The 22,017-nt window shown below is 48.9% G+C and overlaps 6 protein-coding genes across 6 annotated transcripts; 3 read left to right on the top strand and 3 right to left on the bottom strand.

The window, feature by feature from the left end:
• Positions 1–8,241: 8,241 nt before the first annotated feature.
• On the top strand, positions 8,242–10,114 carry FOXG_15881 (uncharacterized protein; the record flags this gene model as incomplete). Its single annotated transcript, XM_018395990.1, has 1 exon — positions 8,242–10,114. Exon 1 carries the CDS (start codon positions 8,552–8,554, stop codon positions 10,112–10,114), a length of 1,563 nt encoding a protein of 520 aa, XP_018256507.1. The 5' UTR covers positions 8,242–8,551.
• A 1,651-nt stretch (positions 10,115–11,765) lies between these two features.
• Positions 11,766–12,200, bottom strand: FOXG_22246 (uncharacterized protein; the record flags this gene model as incomplete). Its single annotated transcript, XM_018402645.1, has 2 exons — positions 11,766–12,107; positions 12,159–12,200. The coding sequence occupies 2 exons, from the start codon at positions 12,198–12,200 to the stop codon at positions 11,766–11,768; spliced, it is 384 nt and encodes a 127-aa protein (XP_018256506.1).
• A 1,608-nt stretch (positions 12,201–13,808) lies between these two features.
• On the top strand, positions 13,809–14,320 carry FOXG_22245 (uncharacterized protein; the record flags this gene model as incomplete). The annotated part of the gene is made up of 3 exons (XM_018402644.1): positions 13,809–13,887; positions 13,946–13,968; positions 14,043–14,320. Exon 3 carries the CDS (start codon positions 14,090–14,092, stop codon positions 14,318–14,320), a length of 231 nt encoding a protein of 76 aa, XP_018256505.1. The 5' UTR covers positions 13,809–13,887; positions 13,946–13,968; positions 14,043–14,089.
• A 527-nt stretch (positions 14,321–14,847) lies between these two features.
• On the bottom strand, positions 14,848–15,558 carry FOXG_22244 (uncharacterized protein; the record flags this gene model as incomplete). The annotated part of the gene is made up of 3 exons (XM_018402643.1): positions 14,848–14,925; positions 14,978–15,047; positions 15,104–15,558. 3 exons carry the CDS (start codon positions 15,556–15,558, stop codon positions 14,848–14,850), a joined length of 603 nt encoding a protein of 200 aa, XP_018256504.1.
• Positions 15,559–15,607: 49 nt separating this feature from the next.
• On the bottom strand, positions 15,608–16,540 carry FOXG_22243 (uncharacterized protein; the record flags this gene model as incomplete). Its single annotated transcript, XM_018402642.1, has 4 exons — positions 15,608–15,851; positions 15,901–16,108; positions 16,163–16,321; positions 16,402–16,540. The coding sequence occupies 4 exons, from the start codon at positions 16,538–16,540 to the stop codon at positions 15,608–15,610; spliced, it is 750 nt and encodes a 249-aa protein (XP_018256503.1).
• A 2,245-nt stretch (positions 16,541–18,785) lies between these two features.
• FOXG_15880 (uncharacterized protein) lies at positions 18,786–19,820 on the top strand (the record flags this gene model as incomplete). The annotated part of the gene is made up of 1 exon (XM_018395989.1): positions 18,786–19,820. One exon carries the CDS (start codon positions 18,786–18,788, stop codon positions 19,818–19,820), a length of 1,035 nt encoding a protein of 344 aa, XP_018256502.1.
• Positions 19,821–22,017: the final 2,197 nt, after the last annotated feature.

Raw genomic sequence — 22,017 nt, 5'->3', positions numbered from 1 at the left:
GATCATTTCCCATGTCATCAACTGCCGATGATCCTGATGGCTTGCCTGATCCATCATCACATTGCCCCGAGCCACGACTTGGCAAGGAGTTTTGCATTGACTTTCGCGGGTGTATGTCCATCTCGCAATCCCTAAATCTAGCAGGAAGCTGCCGATTTTGGTCTGGTCGCCCCCGGGCTAGCTCGACCTGCGAGTTGGTATTCTCTCCAGCTGCCTCGTCTGGAACAGCATGATAGAACAGCTTCCGATCCTCAAGGTGTTCCAGTAAGTATTCCATGCCTGTCATTACCTCCCAAAGCCATCCATTACCTCCCTCGCTGCCCCAACCCTGCGTTCTCATAGTTTGCAGATAGAATGGCTCAAGAATATGTTTAATTTCTGTCAAAAGTCTCCAGTCATCCCCCTTCAACATGTCGGCCTCTGGTAGCCATTTCTCCACCTCTGGATGGACCAAGAACGCCCTGATGTCTCCCTGCTTGACGAGCACTCGAGATATTATGAGATAAGTGGAATTCCATCTCGTGTCGTTGTTCATGACGACATCTAGCTCTGCCGTTTCACTCGCCAGGAGATATTCTTGTGCTTCGTCGTTCTCGCGTGAGATCCTCTTAAAGAGCTCACACCTCTGAGGGGAAGATCTGATGAACTTGACAACATTGTGGAGCTTTCCCACCGGCCCTTTCTTTCTCCAGTGTCATAGGTCATCCTCGCGCCGGCCGAGAAGGTCGAAGACCTGCGTTTCGGCCTCAAAAGCCTCGAAATCTTCGCCGTAGAGGAAAGCACGAGCGACCAGGTTCAAGATATGCCCCTAGCAGCGCATACGTCTGACCCGAACGTCTGCCGGGCCCATCTCTGCGTCGAGATCTCTGTAGAAGTTCAGAAGACAGCTATAGTTCGAAGATGCGTTATCCGAGATCACTGTTCCAACTCGATCTTCTATCTTCCATTCACGCACAACTTGCCTAAGCGTCACCGCGAGATTTTCCCCGCTGTGGCATCCGAGTTGGCGACGGAGTGCCAGTAGGCGCGACTGGTGCTTGCCCTGGCAGACAAGAAAATGAGCTGTGACTGCCATGACAGCGTGCCGGTTAGGTGATATCTACAGGTCGAACCCTATATGGATTCTAGTAAGGGCATCTGAGAGCTCCTGCTTGACCTCATCCTTCTTAGACCCGTACATGTCATCCAGCAAACGGCCCATCGATTGCCGGCTCCATGGTATCTAGTCAGATAGGTGAGGGTCAAGTTGCCAGACGAGTTGCTGAAAGAATGTATCGCTAAAGAAAGAAAAAGGAACATTGGTGTTGATCAGAAGTCCCAGGCTCAGTTCTCGGATCATCTTGACTCTAGCACGCGGCATAGTGCTGTACTGCAAGCGCCGTCGCTTAGGCCGTTCAGATTCATCGGTTGACGGGTCTATATCAGCGCCTTGACTGCTCTCGAAGATCCTGTGGGACCTACGTTGGTCAATGGTGCGCAAGCTCGCAACGTCACATTCATATACTTGCGGAGGTGGTCAGCTGCCGAACTCGTAGCAGCAGCGGCGAAGAACTCGGGCTGACTCTTCGCATCGCACAAATGGCAGGCCCAGTAAGGACTTAGCGGACTGTCGTTAGTGTCGATCTCAACGAGAAAAAGTCCGTGGCGCTTGATCCAGCTCTTCCGGCCCTTTGAGCCCTTCCGGAACAAGGATTCTTCCAGAACATATCGTTTGTTCCTCCATACTTCTTGTGGAAGATCTGCAACGGTAGGGTGATCTGGCAATGCCATCTGCGTCGCCAGCTCGAATTGACTCGCCAAATTCTCGGTGACCGGAGGAGAGCAAAGGCGGAGGGTGGAGAAGGAAGCATGATATCGTTAAATTCCATCAGGCTACGAGTCGGTCGGTAAGGAATAGCACGCGTGGGGGAGAAGTAAGCAGGACTGGCACCGACGCGGTTTGATGCTGTGGGGGCGGCAGACGGAAACGCTGAGGCTACTTTCTCCTTAGCCGATAACAAGGCTCTACCGAGTGTAATTCACTAATGGAGGATCCGGATAGCGGCTCTCATTGGTCAGGCCAGCTCGCCAGCTTTTAGCATCATCAGGTTCTGGGTAAGCTGCAAAGACGCGCTCATCAGCCCGACAGGTCATATCGCCAACCTTATATCCTGTATCAAATATACCAAATTTTATTTCAAATCCAAGTTTTTTATTTGTTTGATCTGAAAAAAGACTATGGCATATTTGATTGATTTGTTTGGCAGTTTGTTTGATTGGATTGGATTTGTGGGCAGCGCTGCGACTTTAGCTTCTTTCATCCGTCCTGTGCTGAGTCGGTGTAGACACTGTGGCAGAAGCTTGCTTCCCTGGAGACCGCGAACGTTTGGCCGGTCGCTCTAAGTCTAGTGATAGCTCGTTTGCAGAGGTATCCGAATCATCGAGCTTACGGCTGAGGCGAACAATAGGTCGTTTGCAAGGATCTCGAGCTGGGCAACCACGACTCGTGATAACTCTTTATAAATACATATCTGTGATAACATGATAACGTATTGCATGATGGGTGATATTAGAGGTGTTTGTCTGGGCAGTTTACGAAGCTTAACACGCGTTATGCATTTACCGAATATAGGCTATGCAGGCCTAACCATATCACTATATCGCACTGAGGGAAAGGCGGCATCAGGCAGACTGCAGTGGGTACCTAACCTGGAGGCGGTGCGAGCGACAGTCAAGTTTACAATGGAGACGGGAAGATTGAGCTGAGAAGGGAAATTAAGAGTAAAAACATAACGTACTAAAGATTAACATCACAGCGGACTACTAACATTAAACAGCCTCAAGTTAACAGACCATGATTCAGCTGCTGGAGATAGGATTCTGAACACTTATAGAAGTCGGCCTTGAAGCAGGCCTGTCAAGCAGAGTCAAGCGAGGCTAAGTTTAGAACGGAAATGATTGTGTTGACTGGATCAATGCGGGGAAATCGTAAGTGGCTTAGCGCTTAGCGTACCTACTGGCATTATGAGATTCGTTCTCCCGGGCGTAATAAACTCTAACTATCTATATCTATATCACACTGAGCGTGCTTAAAGGGTTAAAGTGAATGTAATGCGCAGCAGTAAATGTATTGATTGATTGTTGTTTTTCGTGCGGGGTATTCCATTCCGCAGAGTCACTTATGTTATGTATGTTATGTTATGTATATTTTTCGTCCGGGGGGCCGTAGGCCCCGAAAGTCCCCTACTGGGGCAAAGGACGTGCTGAGCTAGAGAATTGGGAATCTATCTATACGCTAATTACAGAAGTACCATTGGCTGAGAGAATGATTAGTCATTCGCTACGCGAAATTAGTCTCCCCCCAGATCCTGATTCTTGCAGACGCGTCGGTAGACCACACTCTATCCAGCATATCATCGGCACAAATGGCGCATCCTATCGAGCCTGTTACCCGTCAGCGGGATGACAAGGCGCAGCCGGCATATCGCAACTGCTTTTGGAGCCTGATATCAGGGAGGCTGAGATCAGCCTGTGCATGCGCAGCTTGAAACTGCCTCAAGGTAGTCGCGGCCAAATGAGGGGCGTTGGCCCGCCCTTCATCTGGCCGTGAGTATATGAGAGAGAAAGGAAAGGTAACAAGGAAATACGTCGATGGTAGCGAAAGAAAGAGAGTCGCGAGTGCTTCTCAAGTCGTGAGCGCCTAGTAGCGAGGGCAAATTTTCCCAAAGAACGCGCTGTCTTTAGACAGATTGATAAACTTGGTAAAGTCTCTTCCTATTGCTAGATTGACTGCTGCATTCGGTGAGGGCGCTAGCCTCATCTGATGACGCGGCGGTACCTTTCTGCAGTAGAAGATATGATCCGGTGCTTTGCGTTGGCCGCATGAGCAGACCAGGCGCGTATCGCCGTGGTTGAACCTCTCGTGATACGCGGCGAAGTCCCCGTGGAGGGACCTCGCTGCCAGCAAGTGGTGTAAGGCTGCGAGCGGGAGCGTCAGCTCTGGTGGGCAGCCTGTGGTCGCCTTAAGGTTAAGTCTCTTGTATTGCTTAGGAGCGGAGGTAGACTACCATATCTCGAATGCTTCTTTTGGTTTTTGTCTTGCGATCCGTCGTAGGTAAGCCAGCGTTAGTTAAGCACCTTCAGGTTCGAGGAGTGATAACGCTGCTTTTGCCAGTTTGTCGGCCTGTTCATTACCAGGGATAGAGGAGTATCCTAGGACCCAGAGTACTTGTGTGGCTCCGTGCGATGCCGCTAGAGCCTGAAACTCAAGAAAGACATCTTAAGAGGAGTCGGAGGGCATGCCTCGCAGGCACGTGGCGGCCGCGAGGTTATCTAGACAGATGAAAATGGTTTGCGCTGCTGACCCTTGCAGGTTTAGGGCAGCTTTGAGGCCCTCTAATGCCCCAGTAGCTTCAGCGTCGAAGACCTCGGCAGGCCCAAGGCGACCTGATCCATCGAAGATGGGGACATTGTTCTGATGAATGGTGAAGCCGTAGCTGGCAGCCCCTTCTGAGGAAAGAGAGCCATCCGAGTATACGACCAAGGTGAGCGGGTCGAGAGACTCGACCCAGCGGGAAAAGGCGTCAGCCGATTTCTCTTTAGACGCTGTCTGCAGTGGAGGCATCTGTTCTTGATGGAAGCATCGATAGACGAGTTTCGGCCGCGTACAGGGTGCAAAGAGTTCGTTTGCACGTCGAAGGCGCGTCCTGAAGCTGCTCTCTGCCTGTATTTGATATCTTCGTTTGATGAGGTCGTGGTAAGTAGGCTGTCGGGGCGGGCGCGTTCGGATCGCCAGAGGATGAGCCTCATCCAGCGATTTGAGTCGTGCGGAGAACCTAAGTCGCCTCACGTCAAGCAATTGATCGACTGGTGGTATCCCGCTTTCTCTGTGGAGGACGGTGATTGGTGAGCCCCCGCAAATGATAAGCCACCGCCTTTGCTTTGGCCGCCCACTTTTCGACTTCATGTCGAAAAGATAGTCTGCTATCCAACCAGATACCAAGCCAGCGTAGAGCTGGTTCAGGGTATTTCTCGACATCGCCGTGGCGTACTGCCGGCGCAGTCCTGAGTTTGCTGCGGGAGAAATGCATGACTTCGGTCTTCTTCGTGTCGAAGGACACGCCATTCTCCGCGCCCCATCGCACCATCTCGGCGATGGAACTAGATGCCATGGCAGAAGTCTCGTCTACTGTGTCGCCTATGGACAGGATGGCCGTGTCGTCTGCTTCCGCAGAGTTACTTAAAGCATACAGCTAGTGTCGCAGGGTAGGCATGATCTTCACGGCCTCAGGAAACGGGGCCCCATAGGGACACGCCTAGGCGCCTCTCCACTTCTGCACGCGTAGGCGTGCGGATTATGTCAGCACCCAATTTGGCACAACTCCACAACTGCATTTCGAGTTTTGAGGCTGGCGGGTTTCAGAATCCCGAGATTCAGAACTGCAATGATTCCTAATTATCAAGCTGAATACAATTCCTGCTGCTCTTTTCCATCATTCTCAGCCGCCTCCCAGATGTCGCGCAAGCCTCTTCTGCTAGAAAATGGATTACTTTCCATCTCTGCCGCTACCTGAGCCTCCACCCGATCATCTTCTGCTTTACTCCAATCCAGGTACGCCATCATCTCTTCCTTACTCCAATCTCTAGATCCGGTCGGTGTCGTACAGAGTTTGCCCATCTGCTTCCAGTCAAGACACCACTGGTAGCTTGCTTTGTCATACCGCAAAGGTAGACCTAACGCCCTCCGATACTGCTGGTTAGTTTTGACGCTACCACGAGGCTGCGCCTTATACCAAGCATCTCGAGCAGCAACATATCTCCGATAGATGGCTTGTGGGTCATCATATCTTAGTGTCGGCGCCACTGATGCTGTTGAAGATGATGCTACTGGCGACTTCCCTCCCTGTGTCGATGGTTTTGCTGATGACACTGCCGATGATGCTGCTGTCTCTATACTAACGACAATGCAGCTAGTATCATCCCTGCCAGACCCAGCATGTCCGGATAATCCTGATGATGGGTCTTCCAGTGGTTCCCCTTCCTGCAAAGATGATACAGATGCAGATACTGCTGCTGCTGGTCGTGCTTCCCCGGATAATGCTGGCGAGAGTGCCACTGGCATTGCTTCTACCTGTGCTGACGATGATGACAAATACAAAATCCCCTCGTACCGTTGAGGGCATGCCTTTGACGTCATCTTGTGTCCTAATTTGTGGCATCTACTGCATGTAGGTCGTGCTTTTGGCTGCGCTGCTGCCTGAACTGCCTCGAATGCACTTGGTTCTCTCTGAGTGCTCGATTGCGATTTACTTGTGGTAGAATCGGCAGCTATTCGATTAGATCGGTGTCGAGGCTCCAATAGCACCTGATGAACACCATGACGACTCAAATGCCAATGCGGGTGAAAATGCTCCAAGCGAAGGGTTTGGCCTTGCTCTTGTAGAGCCTTGAGAATATGGGCGCAAGGGAGGCCGTGGGATCGAGAGAATGTACCGGTACAACTAGGCAGGTCTTCTTTCATAAGCCGCTTCCGCTGTTCTTCAACTTTGCGTAAAGCCTCGTGAGATATCCAGCCACGTATGGCACTATATAGTGATCCAGAGAGCTCAATTGGTATTCGCATTTGCTGCCTGACTTGGTTGGAGCGCAGCTCAGATAATTGATTAAGAAGCGCATGTTTCATAGCTCTCCACGCCTCGAAGAGATCTAGCGTAGATTTCTTGAGGTGGCTCTTAAGGAGCCCATGGATACCCTCAACCCGTGAGGTGACCACATTACCAAAGTGAGGGTGCTGGTCGACCCAGGCCTTAACGAGCTTTTTCTTGTACGGATCGAGCCAGTTGGACTTGATGTAGCCAACCTCTTCGAGATATTGAGGCAGATAGCGCTTTTCAAGCTCTTGTACGCGCTGGTCAAATGCCTGTTCATCTGACGACCTCATAATCGAATGCCAGTGGTTGAAAAAGTCATTCCAATCGCTCAGACCTTGCTGATAGGCCTCAGACCCTTGCTTATGGTGTACGAATGTTGGCTGGCAATAGCGGAGGACCGCCTTATTCGCATGCCACAGGCATAGCAGGGAGATCGAAGACGGAAAGCAGCTCTCTACAGCGTTCATACAGGCCTTATCACGGTCAGTCAGAATAACAGATGGAAACCTTGTGTTGCAGAGTTCATACAGGGACCTGAGCCGGTCCAAGGCCCATATGAAGTCCTGCTCAGCCTCGCCATTAAGGAATGCGAAGGCGATACAGAAGGATCGCTGACAGGCATCAACACCAATCATATCAAGCAGCGGCATTCCGTATTTGTTCGTTTTGTATGTGCAGTCCAAGAAAAGTAGATCTGGGTAAGCCTTCAAGTATGCCAATAAATCCGGATGGGCGAACAACACCGCCGTGATTCAGTTATCTGAGTCAAGCTGCATCCGGTTCCAGAACCCTTCCTTGTCTAGCTGGTTAGCAAAAGCATGTATAGTGCTCTGACCCTCACAGAGCTCTCGTTTGCTATCTGCGAGACGGTTGTAGATATCTTGCTGGGTTGCAATGGTATTCGAGTTCTGGCGAATATAAGTCCTGATACCTTTTGGCGCTACACCAGCGTTCGTAAGGCGGCTGATTGTTGACCTGTCCACATCCGAGAGCTGCCGATGGACTGGGTGCGCCGATTTGTGCCAACTTGGTTCATGGTTGTGTGAAGAAAATTGTGGATCCGGACGATGCCTTAAAGACCAAGTCGTCTTATCTAGGGATTCCTTCGCGATGATAGAGAACCGGCAGTTGGTTCCTCGCGTAGTAGTCTTGCGCTGGTGGTCCCTTGAGGCGCTTGGTGGCCGACACCATCGATCACATGCGTTTGTGATAATCTGCCTGCCGCTGGTTGATCGCGACGATCTCCCAGTTACGAACGCGTATCCTCTTGGTGCTGCCCATTCATTGATAGCTGTGAGTAGAGCCTCTCGCGAGTCGTACGTGCCCTCTGGCGGAAGCACATCATCAGGAAATGCCGTCTGCGCCATAACGGCAACCCCTGAAAACTACGGTTGTGGTTAGCAATGGCAGCAATAGCCGCAGCCCCTGAGAAATGCAGTTGTGGAGTTGTGCCAAATTGGGGGCTGACATAATCCGCACGCCTACGCGTGCAGAAGTGGAGAGGCGCCTAGGCGTGTCCCTATGGGGCCCCTCAGGAAACAACTGCATTAGTAATCTAGGTATATGCTTTAAGTAACTCTGCGGGATGGAATACCCCGCACAAGAGACAACTCAACAACAATCAATCAACATACTTGCTGCTGCTCATCATATTCACTTTAACCCTTTAAGCACGCTCAGTGCAACAGCCAGTTTACTAACGCAGTTGTTTCCTGGGGTCGGGAAGATCATGCCTACCCTGCGACAATACGCCTCATTCATTCAATCCGCCTATCGCAAGGCCCGGACTAATAATTATTGCGCGTAACCCCGCTTCACAATGCATAGCCTCAAAAACAAAGTCAGGGTTGAAGTTACAACAAGAAACCAACTCCCAACCACTCTGAGAATCTTCTTAAACTGCTAGCTATAGTACAAGCGAGATGTCTCTAGAACTTCTACCGACAGAACTCCAGTGCTACATCATCCGCTTACTTGACCCCATCAGCTTCATATCGATCAGTCAGGCCAATGCCCACTTTCGACGTCTCATTAACCCAAAGCAGAAGCATTTTGCAGAGCGTCTTTTGGCGCTTGAGTTAGTGCCTGAGTATGGCGGCCCTTATCTCTTTTTCCGGTCTAGGGATACCAGCCTGAGACCAGACTGGACCGACCCAGCTTGGGAGAAGATGCGATGGGCCTGCACTAACTGTCTGCGTCTTCTCTCTCACAAGCACTTTGATAACCATTCTATTCTCAGATTGCGATACAGGAAGCCTCTTCCCGGATCTCCCGCCGCTAGAATGGTCACTACGTGGGAGCAAACAAGGCACATACCGCATCGAAACACAAATACAGAACAAGCCGAGCTTGATGCCAAAGTCTCCCTTTGGGAAGCGCAAAAGCAGCGTTTTAGATACTTTATCTGCGTTACCTCAGGCAAAGGACATCTGAGCGGCGATTTTTCAATCAACAATCTGGACCTACTCCAATATTATGACATGGAGGGTTTCAAAGGCATAAACCAGGACCAGCTTGACAAAATGACACAACAAGATCGGATAAACTTGCTCGATCAGAATGCCCTGGCTGTGGAGGGTGAGAATTGTGGGAAGAAGCGATGGCTTCGAAAGTGCAACGAGTGCCGATTCCAACAAGACGAAATATGGCAACTATTCGACGAGACGGGAGGCACTCGACGGCTACCCATTGTCCCAAGCCGCCAAGTCGTATTTGGATCACGCGTCGATCGATATTTTCCAGGGGTTTCAGAATATCTGAATCACAAGAGACCACTCTTTAATGCGCCTCTTGGTCTCTTCCATAGAAAGGGTGCTCGTGAACAGCATTGGTCGATGTGGATGGTTCGATGTCCTGGATGCGCGCGCTGGCAAGAGCTGCGAGAGTTTCGGTTTGGTGGGACCCATCACCATTGGAAGCCCGCGAGAAGAGGGCCCAATCGCGAAGGGGATATAACGTGGGATGAAAAAGAAATCACAGAGCCCTTGCTCAACACATACCGATGTAACTCCTGCTTCGCCAAAACTCATGGCCGACAGGAGCTAGGAAAGGTACTTAGTGACTGGCTCTTATGCCTCATCGGGCATGAACTCCGCAACCTATCGTGGCAGCTCTCAAGTGGTTTACACGACTTACAAACACTTACTGGGCAACACTTACCCTGGAAGTACTCTAATGAGTGGAGCTGCAGTATGCAGAATACTCCTTGTCTTCAGCAGGACTTCAACTATATCCTCAAATCCAACGATATTACGATGCTTAAGTTTCGTCGCGAGAAGTGTAGGTATATCTGGGAACGTATCCAGATTAAGGATGATAAGTGGGTACCAGAAGATATAGATGCATTATATGATGATTTGGGGCGTATATTTGATGAATGCGAGGAGCACTGGAAATGGCTCCAGGGGTGTAAGAGGGAGATTGAGGAGCAGCTTGAACCATTGGTCGAATGGGCTTTGAGTAGAGATGGAGCTTTGTTTACCTGATTTAGAATGTTACGCCAAAAGTCTGGAATCACTCGCCCTACACCCAGCCACCCCCGATGTAAACAGATGACTTCAACACCAGATGGTGAATTATTTAAAAGTCGTGATGAAATAAAAGCCATACCAAATGGAGGCTCTGACTATGTAGATTAGTATTCTGTGTACCAGCTGTGTGTACGCTTGCAGGCGCGCAGGCGGTTCGCAGCTGAAGTTGTCAACTTCAAAATCAGCCAGTCTGGCAATATTGCCCATGCTTCCTTCATAAACCACGTTATATTTAGTTAATTTATAAACGCTACAATCTCGTAGTCACTAGAGGAAGTCATGCTGCTCAAGTAAGGTTTTTTCCCCCTCTGAATCATTCCTGAATCCTTCGACTGCTAGGGTCCCCAAGCTCCTCCTGCTAAAGCAGATCCTAAACTCCTTGCTGAGGGCCGCCTCGAGTTTCTGCATCTGGCTGTTATAGGGGGTCAAGAAGGCGATATCGTTGATATGATATTGTCTCTGTCGGACGAGGTAGCACAGGAAACTTCTTCACTGCTGTGTACGGCGGCTATTGGGTGGCAAATGGTTAGTCTCCGGCGATATCACTGGCGGAGTCAAAGCCCATCTCAAACCAGTCTCCGAGAGACTCGGGATCGAGGAGTTAGGACCGGACAGTAACCGCTGGGGCTGAAGCGGTCTTATATTCAGCGTCGGATTCTGCCTCCATCCAGAGCTCAAACTAACAGGTGCATTGCCATATAATATCTGCAAGACTCCTGGTAATTTGATAGACTTAGTTATAGCCTCTCTTCCCGTTGCTTGCCCTATTATATGCCCAGATTATGCAACTCTAGCACTGCGAAGAGTCGGGATAGGCGACAGAAGAGGTTGCATGGATGGGAGAGGCCCCGATATCGATGATATCGCTACCAGTGCATATCCTGCTATCTACTGTTAACTAGGTCTAGATGCTGCCTAATACCCATTAGCAGTAGCCAACAAACCACTTCTAGGTATGGCGTTGGGTTAAATAAGGTCGTTTATACCGGCTTATATGACGCTAATATCTTTATGTAAACTGATAATCCTGCCGTTTAGCGAGTCTCTCTTTCCAGATTTAGAGTTTAACCAGTCCTTCTTTTGTAGGTTCATAGCTGGCACATCTGTATATAGACAGGGGGCTAGCGTAATCTGGGATTCGCCAACATCTGCGAAATCCTCTAACTTTTCCTTTATAGGATAGTCGTCTTAAGAAATTATCTCGCATACTATAGTAGATTTATATAAGGTTTGCTGCTTCTAGGTGCCTGCCTCTTGAGATATAGTGTTAGTATACTTATTGGCATGGACTAATAGGACCTTTAATATTACTAGATGATATACCGTTAGTAACTCCTAACTTAACTTACTTAGCCTTTATGCCTGATTATGCTCCTAGCTTACTAGTTAAGAATTTATAAACCGTTTTTGAGTGAGGGATAAGAGACGAGTGAACTCTAGGGTTGTATTTATGCAGTTCTTTGATAGGCACCTAATCGGTTTTGTATTTTTCTGGAAACTTCGGTCCTTTAAAATACACGATTACAACTTGCCGCTCAGCTACTACAGGCTTAGTCTCGTTGTGGCCTTGCCGCCAATGAACTCTATCTGTTTTGCGCATATGTTCCTAGCACTCCGCCACTTCCTTCGTCAAGTCGAGGCTCGCGATAGTGGTGGCAACGCCAGCCTCGTTAAAGTTGTTTGGGAGGACGAGGGCAGCTAGCCATTGCTTTAGCTTCTTCCGAAATACGAGGCATACCTGCCCACAGACTGGTTTAATACCCTCCACAGCAGACTTTCTTTGTCGTTTTCGACCATTATCGCATAGTCTGACCTTGTCAGGCCAACCTTGATTCTCTAGAGTCTGTTTTTTTATTATCTTATCCGGCCTTCCACGGGTCTGTACTCCACTAGTATGGCGGCGTTTCCGTCTACTAGGGACGGAATCCAGATACTGTGCCTCGTTATGCTGTATATGTTAACAGAAGTCTAGGGTCAACACAGGGCATAGAATACTTACCATGCAGACGTAGATAATGCTCTGCTCTAGGTCTGTTTGCATATCCGCGTTAAACACTGGGTTACGTCTCTCTAGGCTGTCTAATAAACTGATAATCTGGCCTTGGTTGGATTATAGATTTGCATCCTTCAGGAAAGGTTTTAATGTCTTGCATGGCTTAATTACCGTATTCAGCTTATCACAGAGCTGCTTTATAGCGGCATTAAGGATTTCCTTATAGCGTTCCTGTTGCTGTCTTATCGTCTTATCGTGGTTTAGTTGTAGTTCCCTTAGCCGGTTATAGTAATCGGTAAGCTGTTTCTAAAGGGCTAACTGGATAGAAGGTTTAGTATAAGTAAATAGACTGTTAAATACCTCGTCGATATTCACTCTCGCAGCCGCCACCTGCTCTTAATACGCCTTATGCGGGGATTTAATTACTCCGAAGTCTATATACTATGCCTTAATTAACTCGGTGGCCTGCTTAAGTATGTGTCGAGAGTCCGGGGTTGGCATTGTAATTGCCAGGAAAGCAGGGCTCCTTTTATAATACTTACTGCAAAATCCTCCCAGTGAGATATAAATTTATGGCTAATGCCGTAACTAACACGTAGGATAGTCCCCTGAGAAGACCCGTTGCCAGAGGCTAACTAGCCTTTCTGAGGTGCTAGAGAGAGGTGATTTCACGTCTAGTAAAGAGTAAGTTAACGCCTAGATGAGTGGCGAGAACATTAAACGCGTTGATTGGTTGGATGAGTGACAGGGAGAGATTAGTCATTTTCTTTATATTACTTGTGGGGCATGGGCCTACTTGCCATTTTCCATTTAAGCCTATAACGTATGTGATAAGCGAGTCGGATATACAAGGGAGTCGGAAAGGATAAGATGCTCACTGTAAAATATAGAATAACATCACAACATGACATTTAATTATTTAATAGAGCGCTGTACTATTGCCTAAAGGTGTTAATAACTATTTGACATGTTCTTTTATTATGACCAGTCTTGCCGTATGTTCCACAACGCTTAACCCTTTCCTGTCGCCGACCCTCCTTGGCTACCGCCATTGCAAATTACCCTAAGTCTAGGCAGAATTGTGACGTCATCGTGATGATATTAACACGACCTTCCTGGCTGGGTGCCAGTTGGCGCCCGATCATAGCGTGGTGAGACTATGGCTAGAGACAAGCCCGGCATTAACCGGGTATAGTGTGTTATAAATTAATCACAGAAGTCTCCGAGAAACGACTTTAGTGATATACTCTTGAATAGTCTTACCCTGAGCGATGTCCTGCGTTAGTAATAGGCCACTGAAAGTTGCTGTATATAATCCACTTGGTTCAGTTCTCGAATATTTACATACATGTGGTCCCAATCTAAGCCCAATCTATCACGTCATGTCATAAGGCCATGACCAACAAATTGGCCTAGGCCAGCCCGGGACAACCCCCCCAGAGGAATGAATCACGGAGCTACTATTTGGTTTCCGACCTCCGCCCAAATACCTCTCAGTATATCGTTTTTCCTTATGATCATACGTGCACGGCAGAGTAAGTTAGGCCTACAGAGCCAGGTAGAGTTACAGTATGGTTTCTGCTATTAAGCAGAACGATACCTGCTAAGAGACACCTGCCCACGCTCGCACCTAAAACTCCACGCTCACGGAATGATCGATGCGCCGACCAAGCAGGTACTTCAACTAGTTTGGAGCTGCCACGCAAGCGTCGGCTAGTCGGCATAGTCTATAATAGTGCGTCTACCAGATGCAAGCCTGATGCATTGGCAAGGAAGCTAACATGCATATCCAGACTGCAGAAAGCGAAAGGTAAAGGTAGTGCATTCTTCCATCAACTGTTGCAGTCCTTGTGAACAAAGATAGTCTGACAGACAAACAATCGACATCAGTGCGACGGAACTACATGTGGTAACAGCAAGTGCGCGGAACTGGTGTCATGTTGGGCATCGATCTGATCTCCGACATTGCAACGGATATTGAGCAGAAGGTTTTACTCGAGTATGGGCTCGTGTTATGGGTGAGCACAAACAAGCATTATATGCTTCTAACACCTCCTTATGCCATGACAGACGAACAGTTTGAACGTGTGGCGGATGCGCTGAGAAAGGTCTTGTCAAGCATGGCAACTTTGGCAGAGAGTGCTATTAGCAAGAGCCGCCAATATTAGATCTATTTAATATTAGGTAGTAAGGAACTACTTTACTGCTAAGAGTATTCTTATATATATTTCGGCTCTCTTGCATGTATTGATCTCAACTATATGGATTTATATGTAAGAAGAATATGCGACCCGTGGCCTTCTTTCAGAATAACATACGATTGCGGTAGTTTGCTCTATCATTCAACTAGGATATGTCACATTTGTGAGGGTAATCTCGTATAACCTGACAGCTAGGGGACACAATGCTTTGTCTATGGATAATCACGTTCATTTTCTACAAAGCGATCCCTGCCCTTGATTTCAACGCTCTTTAAGCCCACGTGTTAACTCGTTTCAACCTGCCGGTACGCTAGGACGGAGCAAGGGTGACACGGCCGGCAACAGCGCCAAACAAGGACGGCTAGACTTAAGCAGGCAGCTCAGTGCTCCCACAGGAATATACATTACGATACCCTAGTGGCTTCGCACTGGCACGCCAGCAGCTACGCTCACAATAGAGATAGCCTGGCAAGGAAGGAAAGAGAGTCGTCATTTCAAGAGGTAACAATGTCTCCATCGTTCCAAGCTTCATCTCCAGCTACTATTCCAAATAACGTAGGCCATATCCCTGACTGTTTTAACGGTGTCAATAACGCGACAAAACATCCCTTTGTTTGAACATACAACCGCTTCCCCATACGGTATTAACATGCCAGACTGTGTGCGACGCATGCCAGCTGGCTCGGCAGTCAAGCTGTCTGTAGAAGTAATATGATGGGATCATGTTCTTCGAAACTCCCAGATGTGTACCAGCTTGAGTTTGTATCGGCATCAATTAAATTCTCGGAGAATCTACCTGGCCCTTTAGGTGGACGAGATGCCTCTTGTGGTGAGAATGGCGAAACACGATGACTATGTAAGGCGCTAGAGGTGTAGCGTATGACCATTTCTGGGACTTGTACATGTTCTCGATGTTTTAGTGTTGTTGATGGAAGCATCGCGATCGTCTTTCTATCAAAGAGCACTGAATTGCCCTCCTTCGCCGGCTTTCGCGACCTGTCCAGCTTCATTATGATTCCGTCTTCGGAATTGGTATCGGTACTGATATCGCAGTCGTCATCATCGTCGTCGTCGTCGTATTTAACTTCAACGGCGATACATTGCTCGACTTCATAATTGAAGTGGGTGTGTTTACGCTCAACACCTGGCAATGAGATCCCACTGTATGCTGACGATGGCAGCATACTAGAGGTATCATGGCTCATTGGCATCTAAGGGAGGGGGAATATATTGTGATCCATCGTCACTGCGCGATCAAAGGAAAGCTCTCTTAATCGCCGGCTGTCTTTCTGCCTCACCTGGGCCATTGGGGTTGCCTGCTGGGGTAAGGATGATATCTGATATGCTCCTTTTCTTCAGGATAGTCTTCCTGTTAGTGTTGACTAGTGAGTTGGGCTGGAGCAATGAGGCACCGGAAGGTCCAGTGTGTGTACAGTAGATCTTGCTAGCACCTTGCTGAACGGGCCCATACAGCCAACTCACTTCACTATTTTTCTGCCTGCACAAAGTTAGCTTGATATTCGTGCCTAATTCCGTCATGTCCCTACCAGTTGAGCGTTTCAGGAGACACAGTCTTCAGGTTATTTTTGTATTTTGTCCATGTTCTCCAGCATGCATTCTCTAAACGGGCGCTATTTGGGTCCTCTCCTCGGCGGCTGGTAACATATTTCCATGATAACATGATTTCTTCCTCCTTCCAGCTATGAGAAAGGTAGCCGATATTCCTCCACGGCTGGGCGTCAATAGCAGTGCTAACTTCAGCGCGCTCGTGGAACTTTCCTAATTCTGGCGAACCCTATGTTGACGTACCAGCCGGATTATCATTTTCAACAGACGAGGCGTAGTACGAGTCGCCCGCCTTGAGATCCGGCCGGCGTTCCAGGCCATCGTCCGGTGCTACAAAGAAACCGTCCTTCTGAAATTGGGGTAACCAAGCGTGCTCTGCCGACGGCTTGACCTGGTGAATTCCTTCATTATAATTGGATGGGGTGGAAATACCCCAAATGGTGTCAAGGAACAGGACATATCCATTGGTTCGCCGTACATACGAGGCGGCGAGGAAGCTGAAGAGGCTGCGGTGTCTGGATGTTCAAGAGACTGATAGCATGGGTCGCTCGTTGGGTCTGCTCCAGACTGAGACGTCGTTGTCCTGCCCGCCAGTTGCGAGGGAGAATGGCATTCTTCCATTTCCGAGAAAATAAAGTAGCTGCTCCCTTCGGAGGAGGATAGAGCGATCATCTGGATAGATGGTTCATAGATCTGCCTCCTACACACCGCACGTCATACAGGGGTATATCCAGGCTGCTCGTTTTGAGGTGTAATGAAAGCTCCGGTTTCTTGGGTTGTTAGAATTCGCCCCTGATCTCGAGGGCAGCTCCGGTGTGTACGACCGTTGGCGAGAAAAGGAAGGTTGAGATCCTAACAACTTGGGCGTGGCGCCGTGCCAATAATGGCCCATAGCAATCGAGATTGAAGAGGAGAGAGGAGTAGCTACGCCATGAAAGCGATAGAGTGACATCATGAATGGCACTCTCTTCAAGGTGTTAGTTTACAGCGAAAAGCCCCTCTTCATCTTGGCAATCAGTCATATTCACATGTTAACCACTCCCGGATATCAGGGATACTGCTGGGAAACTTATCCTGCGGTACCGTTGCAGACCGGTCGGAGAGTTTCGAGCCACCTTGCCATGGCCTATAAGCCGTACTCGGTATAGCAGGTCAGAGACGCATAGCTTGCCCAATTGACAGCTGTAGCTTGACTTGCAATGCCTTCTCTCCACTTAGTGAGGAATGTGCAGCGCGGCGCGCAGTGTACAGCGTCTAGTCGCTGGATATGGGCCGGGAGCGGAGATGACGATGACGCAGAAAGAATTCACTACGCAGTAAAAGTGGAGCATTTTGGCGACACTCGAAGATTTGGGCTCCGCCGTCACACTCCCATGGGTTGTACTGCTGCTCAGATATCGTCGCTGTCGTTGGTGGGCGCGTGGTGTTCGTGACTTGCTCCCTCGAGTCAAAACAATGCGGGTGTAGATGCAACGAACGGTTGAAGCCCATTGAGTTCTTTTGTGGCTGCTGTTTCCAAAAATCTCGTTCCCACTGTTTGTTAATTGCAATACGACGATTCGCCCGCGCCAGGATTCAACATGTGGAAAACGCACTTATGATGTCGATGGCACAGGTTGCATATGCAGTGACCACCAGTAAAAAAGATGTCATTAAGAACGCACGACTAACTTGCGCAGACTTTGAGTTATCCACGGCGCGATCTTATGCGCTATGTCACCTCCGACTGAAGCCGACAAATTGACGATCCACAGTGTCTGCGGAGCCTCAAGAGCAACCGGCAAGAGCACCCACTGGTCATCAACTACCACATAGCAGACATCCGATGCTCTCCATGGCTCCAACACAGAGTGTATGTGGTATCAGGAGATCGAGTGAAAATATGACGCTGATGGCTGAAACTTAGAGGTAAGAAGCTGGCGCTAGTTCCCATTAAGAGAACGTGGTACCCCTCCAATTCCCCGCATTACACGTCGGATGAGAACTACGGACAAGACGCTCCCGGCCGTATCCTCATCTGCCCCCCAACTCGGAGCCTTCCGGTGAGCTGGCGTGTCCGGTTATCCTGTATACAGAACCCTCGTCCCCAAAAGTCCAAGCACAATCACATGCCTGCGCATACCGTAAACCGCCCACCCATTTCCCACCTTCGCAACCTCGTTGGTGCCCGTTCAGGCCACTACATATCAGAACTCCAAGAGCTTCAAGCAAGTCGAGCAATTCTACATGCATGATTCTGTGTGTTTTATTGGCCCAGTGGAATTGCCTGTCCCTCGAGACTCAACGCAAGGATGATGACTAATGACTGGGCTCCAAAGTCCTCGGCAGATTGGCCAATCATGGCCGCATAGGTCACCTCCTCAAACAAAGGAATTTTTGATCTCATCGGGTTTCGAAGATGGGCGTTTGAACATCCCCTCCCACGAGCAAAGTCTGTTTTCTGCTCATGTCCTGGTTGTCCTAAGCTTAGCCTCTGCTGATTCTGTGTTCCTGGCTAGGTACAGATAAGCTTTTGCGCACTGCGCCCGGTACCGCAGTCTGGTCTGTTAGTTGCTTGTGAAAACTGCCATATTTAATCCTCGCATCCTCCTTGATCCTCCCGTACCCTACTCATGTCGTTTGACCCACCCACCTGGGCAATTCTCTTTGAATTCCCTCTTCTGCCATATCCAGGGTGTCATCCTAGGCCTTTGAAGACCTCTCATCGCAGCTTATTAACTGGGCTGGCAATTACAATCCATGGACCTGGGTCATTTTCTATTATCTTCGTATAGTCCTATCCTTCACCACTGAGAGATCTTGCCTTCGATTCTCACTCAGAAGTTATCGCCACCACACAGTACTAATAATCCCACCATCCTGCATAATGAATACCGCTTCCCCGATGGTTCGAAACCATATGACATATCAGCCGATGCCAAGCCAAATAGGCGCCAGCTCATTCTTTAAAGAAGCAATTGATGCCTCCCTGGTCCCCATGGAGGTGGGTGTCGGGCCCACCTACATCGCATTACCGACTCAGCCCGCGGAATTCAAGAACCTCGGAGGTAGCGAAATACTGCAAAAGATACTGCCATCCGTTATGGGAGACAAGAAGTTGAACCGGCGGGCCCATACCCGAAGACAATCACAAGCAAATGAGGCGCTTTTCGAGTCCAGTGCCTCTGGGCAGGCTGCGGAGTCACCCAAGCCAAGGAAAAGGGGCCGAAAACCCAAGAAGCAGCCAAAAGAGCAGAAGGTAGCGGGTCAACTGGAGGAGCTTGATGACGATGATCTTCCCAAGGATCCCCGCCGGCCCCGAGTGCTGGAACGTAATCGCATGGCGGCGAACAAGTGTCGTCTCCGTAAGCGTGATAAAGCCTTAGCACTCGCCTCTCGAGAAGAAGCCATGGAAGACCGGAACCGCTATCTCATGACGTGTTTCGATTCTTTAACGGTCGAAATCTACTACCTAAAGACCCAATTACTGCAGCATACAGACTGCAATTGCGTTCTGATCCAGAAATACATCGCGAATGAGGCGAAGAAGTGCGCGGATGGGATGCTCGCTCCTTCTGCCTTTGATACCCACGGCAGTTCGTGGAGCCCCAACCACAGGCGCCCAAGCGATGCCAACACCGCCGGAGAGTTGAGCATGCGGGGTCTGGAGGCGGGCAGCTCCCCGCCTATCTGGACGAACTCTTTTCAGCAGGAACCTGGGGTATCGAAGATTAGTGACGACATATTCGCCATGGGTTTAAAACCAATTCAAAAGGTCACTATGCCGTCTGATTCGATAGTCTCTACTCAACCAGTTCAAACGTTCTCCCTCACTAAATGTGAACTAGGGCTATATCTCAATGTGGGACCGCAAGAACATCAAGCGGATGAGGTTGCTTGGGGCTCATACTGGCAGGTTTAATGTTAGTGGTTATCGCTATCTTTAATATCAGAAATAAGGGACTAAAATCTCGCGTGAAGAGCTCGTGGATACAGAGTTAGTCTATATCCTGTCGTGCCAATTTATGAATATGGGGCTAGAGCGATGCTTTCGCATAACCGCACACGACTGAGTTGCAGATAGGAAGGCGTTTTGGCGAGAGGCAGGGTACCCAAGTGGCCATCTTTCGTATCAGCTGAGAATGTCGAGCAGAGGTGCTATTGATAATTGATTACCTAAAAATAAAATCGAACGGCCTAAAATGTTGAGCAGACCTACCAGGTTCGAGCAAGCCCGACAATCTTTGTTAACATTGTGGAGGTAGCGTTTGGAAAGTCAAGTGGGGCGCAACGCGACGCGAAACGGCGCGATGGACGCGGTTGCGGACAGCATCGTCGCGAATACCGAGAACCTCTGAAGCCGGCTGGAACTGCGCAGTGCATTATACTCTGATGGAGTAGGCGCTCAAGTACGCTAGTATTAACTTTCATTTTTGTGCAAATAATGTATGCCAGCAAGACGCTGCAAACGACACTGCAGATCCGGAGATCTTAATCGACGTTGTCAATGCGTGAGTCAATGATAATGAGGCGTCATGGGTAAATGGACACTAAAACATTACAGAATGACGGCGCAGATCTCTTCTTTTTATGCTTTAAACTCACAAGCGATAAAACATAGGAAGAGAGTCGACTTTTGTCTAGTAATTAAGTCGATTAAGAAAACTCTAACCGCACACGACATCTCTGGGTTAACACAAACCTCGTCGACTGGGTCTATCAATCATACAGAGTTTACCCCATTGCGTCCTTGCCCCATTAGCGTGAGTATCGAGACGAAGCTCACAGGAGAAGAATGGCAAACAGCCATGGAACAACAGACTGTATGGCTCGCAGCTCACTGGAATCGCCTTGACTCGCTCATAGAAAACTCGAAAGCCGCGCGTGATGAGCTTTGTTTCTTGCCAGCGATCATCACGCAGGTCATGACTGGACATTCTTAGCTGCGACAAACGAGGAAATAATGAACCAGAAGGGGGACAGGGAAACGTTGATTTGGAATAAGGTAACCTTCGAGTCAACGACCGGACTGAAGGGAATATGTCAGATCATCAAGGTTCTGCAAAGATTGGCAATATGGTCTGAGAAGAAGTACTGGCCCTGGTGCAAGAGGCACGCCATGAAGAATTTCCAAGAGAATCAGAACCAGGCTTAACGGGTAGAAACTTGAATAGGAAGAAATGCAACTTCATTGGGCTCGTCTACAACACTGAGTCCTCATCCTTATCACACGCTTGTTGAATATACTTCTACTCTAGTATTCTAGTCGGTAACGGGGCCCGTTCCATATCACGGTGGCTTGTGCCATCCCAGTAGAAGTCAATAGACACATGGAAGCATGTGTTACGGATAACGCCTGTTTAGATACGATGGTTTCCATTATCGAAATGCTGCTAAATCGATACTCCAAGATGATATCTTCACAAGAACCCGAGCCTTTCTGGCGACCAATCACTCCGAGACAATTATAGAAGCTAAAACACTAAACTAGCATTACGTCATTGTCGGTTCGTATTTGTATTCTCTATAACTTTGCCTTGAAGAATGATAATGCTGGCGTTAGATGCCGGCTCGCGGACAAACACGGTGTTCTTAAGCCAGTTTATGAACCTCATGATTTTGCAGGCATCAAGTAGAGCGAAACGAGTCCGCACCTGCATTTGGTACAACAGTCAAACTCTAATATGTTCAGCTGCCATGTATGTCTGTAGCCTCTTGAGTTGTTACGTATTCCCTTGGTCGTCTCCAAGCCATTGGCTCTTTCCAGTTCATCTTCACCAAGAATATTTCACCGTTCACGATCGTCGCGCGGCTTACTGGAGCATTTCCATCCCCACTGGCACTTGAAGCGATGTATAGCTCAGTCACAGCCTATGCTAGAACCCACCAGAACAGCCCTAAGCCAATAACGAGAGTCGTAATCAGCCGATAACGAGCACAAGGCGAGAGCCTAGCGCATTTAAGGCAGTTGAGGCAGTAGCATAACCGAGAGCATAGCCTAAATGCAGCAGATGCCACACACTAGGTCATAAGATGACCTCGAAAGTATGCCCTCTGCGGTACGAGGAGATCTTATAATCGTTAGCGTTATTATCGTCGGAATTATCGGGGCAGGTAAT

The sequence above is a fragment of the Fusarium oxysporum genome, chromosome 2 (genome assembly GCF_000149955.1).
Source record: "Fusarium oxysporum f. sp. lycopersici 4287 chromosome 2, whole genome shotgun sequence".
Classification (NCBI taxonomy): domain Eukaryota; kingdom Fungi; phylum Ascomycota; class Sordariomycetes; order Hypocreales; family Nectriaceae; genus Fusarium; species Fusarium oxysporum.
This window is presented reverse-complemented; position numbering and strand designations above follow the sequence as displayed.